Genomic DNA, 2254 nt, shown 5'->3' on the forward strand with positions numbered 1-2254 from the left:
GGCAGGAATATTAACTTCTACTCAAAGTAATCAGATCCGTAACAAGGATTTTTGGGGGTTTTTATTCATGGGAGCCAGATTTCCAGGAGGGGCTAGGCACCTTGCTTGTGAGTTCCATGGAAAGAGCTCTTGTCAGTGTCAGGAGCAGAGGGGAAAGCACTCTGGAGCTGAAGTATTCTAGAATGTAAATTTTGAATTTCATTTTAATGTTTTATGAAAGAAGGGGTGGTTTGGTTTAAATAGAGAGGGGTTCACTGGAAAATAAGGTTTCTGAACAATAGAAACCCTGTAGTTACAGACCTGTTTGATAAATCCATATAACCACAAATGAACATAAAGATAAACAGTACATTATTTGTAAATTTATATACACTGTACAGAGGTCATACTATCAAGAAGATGCAAAGGTCGAATACTGTCACAAATCAAGTTACTGAATCATGTTGAAATACAACTGTGTGACTACATCCGCTCAAAGACTAAACTCACCGGATCAAGCATAAATCCATTGACACCATTGCCTGAGCTGAGGACGATCATTGTAGCGCTACCATAGAGGGCGTACCCAGCAGCAACCATGGCTCTGCCTGGCTGTAAGATGTTTTCATCTGTTACAGGACCTTCTTTGGTCTGTACATATAAATGGAGAAACAATGAGATATTATAGATAAACAAGTCATAACCATAATTGTGAATTCAAAACTATTCTTGGCATTATGTTGAGAGAATGTGCCACATTACTTACCTGTTTCCAAATGCCAAAAATAGAACCAATCGATACGAGACAATCAATATTTGATGATCCGTCAAGCGGGTCGAAACTGATGATGTATTTCCCCTTTTTCTCTGCCTCAACGACAATACACTTTTCATTTTCCTCTGAGATCAAAGCACACGTTGCAAAGGTCGACTTAAGCATGTTGATGAAGAGATCGTTGGCCAGAACATCAAGCTTCTTTTGTTCATCGCCGGTTGTATTGCTCCCACCAGCTATACCATAACTAAATCAAGCACAGTAAAGAAATATAATTATATAATATGTAAATCTACTTTTTAATCCTTTAAAATTATCGATGGCTTTAAAAATTTGGAAAAACAAGGAACAAATTCAATTAATTTACTGAATAGCTCATTCAAAAGGACCAAATTCTGAATGGAAATTGATTTATTATTATTAAATAATTGATTAAAATTCCATTTATCAAAATTACAGATTGAAACAAGGTACAGTATACAGGTATATGTATTGTTAAACAATTTAGGCTACCCAAAAAAAACAATCTGCGTGCACCATGTTTAAGAGGCAGAATCACTGTTTCATTTACAAAATAGACCACAATATTATTAATTTAGGAAATGGATATTGTTGCGACTGTTGGGCATTAAAATAGCGAGACAAGGTTAGGGTCAAGTCAGCTCCACCAATGATCAATCAGCACCTCTGATTTGTGTAAAATCGCCCAAACAATACCCACAGTATTGGCAGATCCAGGAATCCGAAATAGAGGGGGGCCCATGGAGGGACTTTCACAGATGAAGGGCTGGATGAACACCCCAACACTACCAGGTTTGGGGCTAAGGTAAGAAAATTTATGATTATGGCACCTCAAGATGGCCAGAAATGGCATTCTCAAACTTCAATTTTTCTATAATTTTCTTTTTTTCTATAATTTCTTTATAACTTTGAAAAATATTTAGGGGGAACCAGGCTGGCTTCCCCCTGCCTCTTCATTCCGCCACTGCAGCACAGCATGGATTGGAAAATTAATATTTTTAGTTTGATGACCTCAAGTGGCATCTGACTAAACCTCCTCAGCGGTGGTGCCAGAAACTTGCTGACAAGGGGTCTGAAAAGTCCAACAGAGGGGTCTGAACCGAGGTTCTGCCTAGGGCCTCGGTCGACAGCCCGGAATAAAAGAAACCCGGTATTGTCCACAAGAAGAGTTTTTATGCCTTAGTTTGGTCCAAATTGTGTTTTTGAGACCACTGCAATCAAAATAAAGTTATTTGGAGAGGCAAATTAGGATTTTTAAAATTGTTGATCCGACAGCCAGTCATGGCGTCAGATGACAGGGCTCCAAGCCTGACAAACAGGGAAAATTCTCCTCCCCCCCCCCCCCCCTGGCGCCGCCACTGCTATACCGGCTAAGAAGAGGTGCAAACAGGAGGTGAGAAATATTACAAAAGCACCATAGCCTACTCTTACTATATAATTACAATTTTTCCCATGATATTGTTACTTCCGACCCTTAGG

The 2254-nt window shown here is 39.2% G+C and overlaps 1 protein-coding gene across 1 annotated transcript; it reads right to left on the bottom strand.

The window, feature by feature from the left end:
- Positions 1-466: 466 nt before the first annotated feature.
- LOC117117668 (fructose-1,6-bisphosphatase 1-like) lies at positions 467-1001 on the bottom strand (the record flags this gene model as incomplete). The annotated part of the gene is made up of 2 exons (XM_033262055.1): positions 467-630; positions 746-1001. Coding segments are annotated over 2 exons (420 nt in total), but the record flags the coding sequence as incomplete, so codon positions are not given.
- Positions 1002-2254: the final 1253 nt, after the last annotated feature.

The sequence above is a fragment of the Anneissia japonica genome, unplaced genomic scaffold (assembly GCF_011630105.1).
Source record: "Anneissia japonica isolate Jap-2015-1 unplaced genomic scaffold, ASM1163010v1 scaffold31806_len2245_cov207, whole genome shotgun sequence".
NCBI classification, from domain to species: domain Eukaryota; kingdom Metazoa; phylum Echinodermata; class Crinoidea; order Comatulida; family Comatulidae; genus Anneissia; species Anneissia japonica.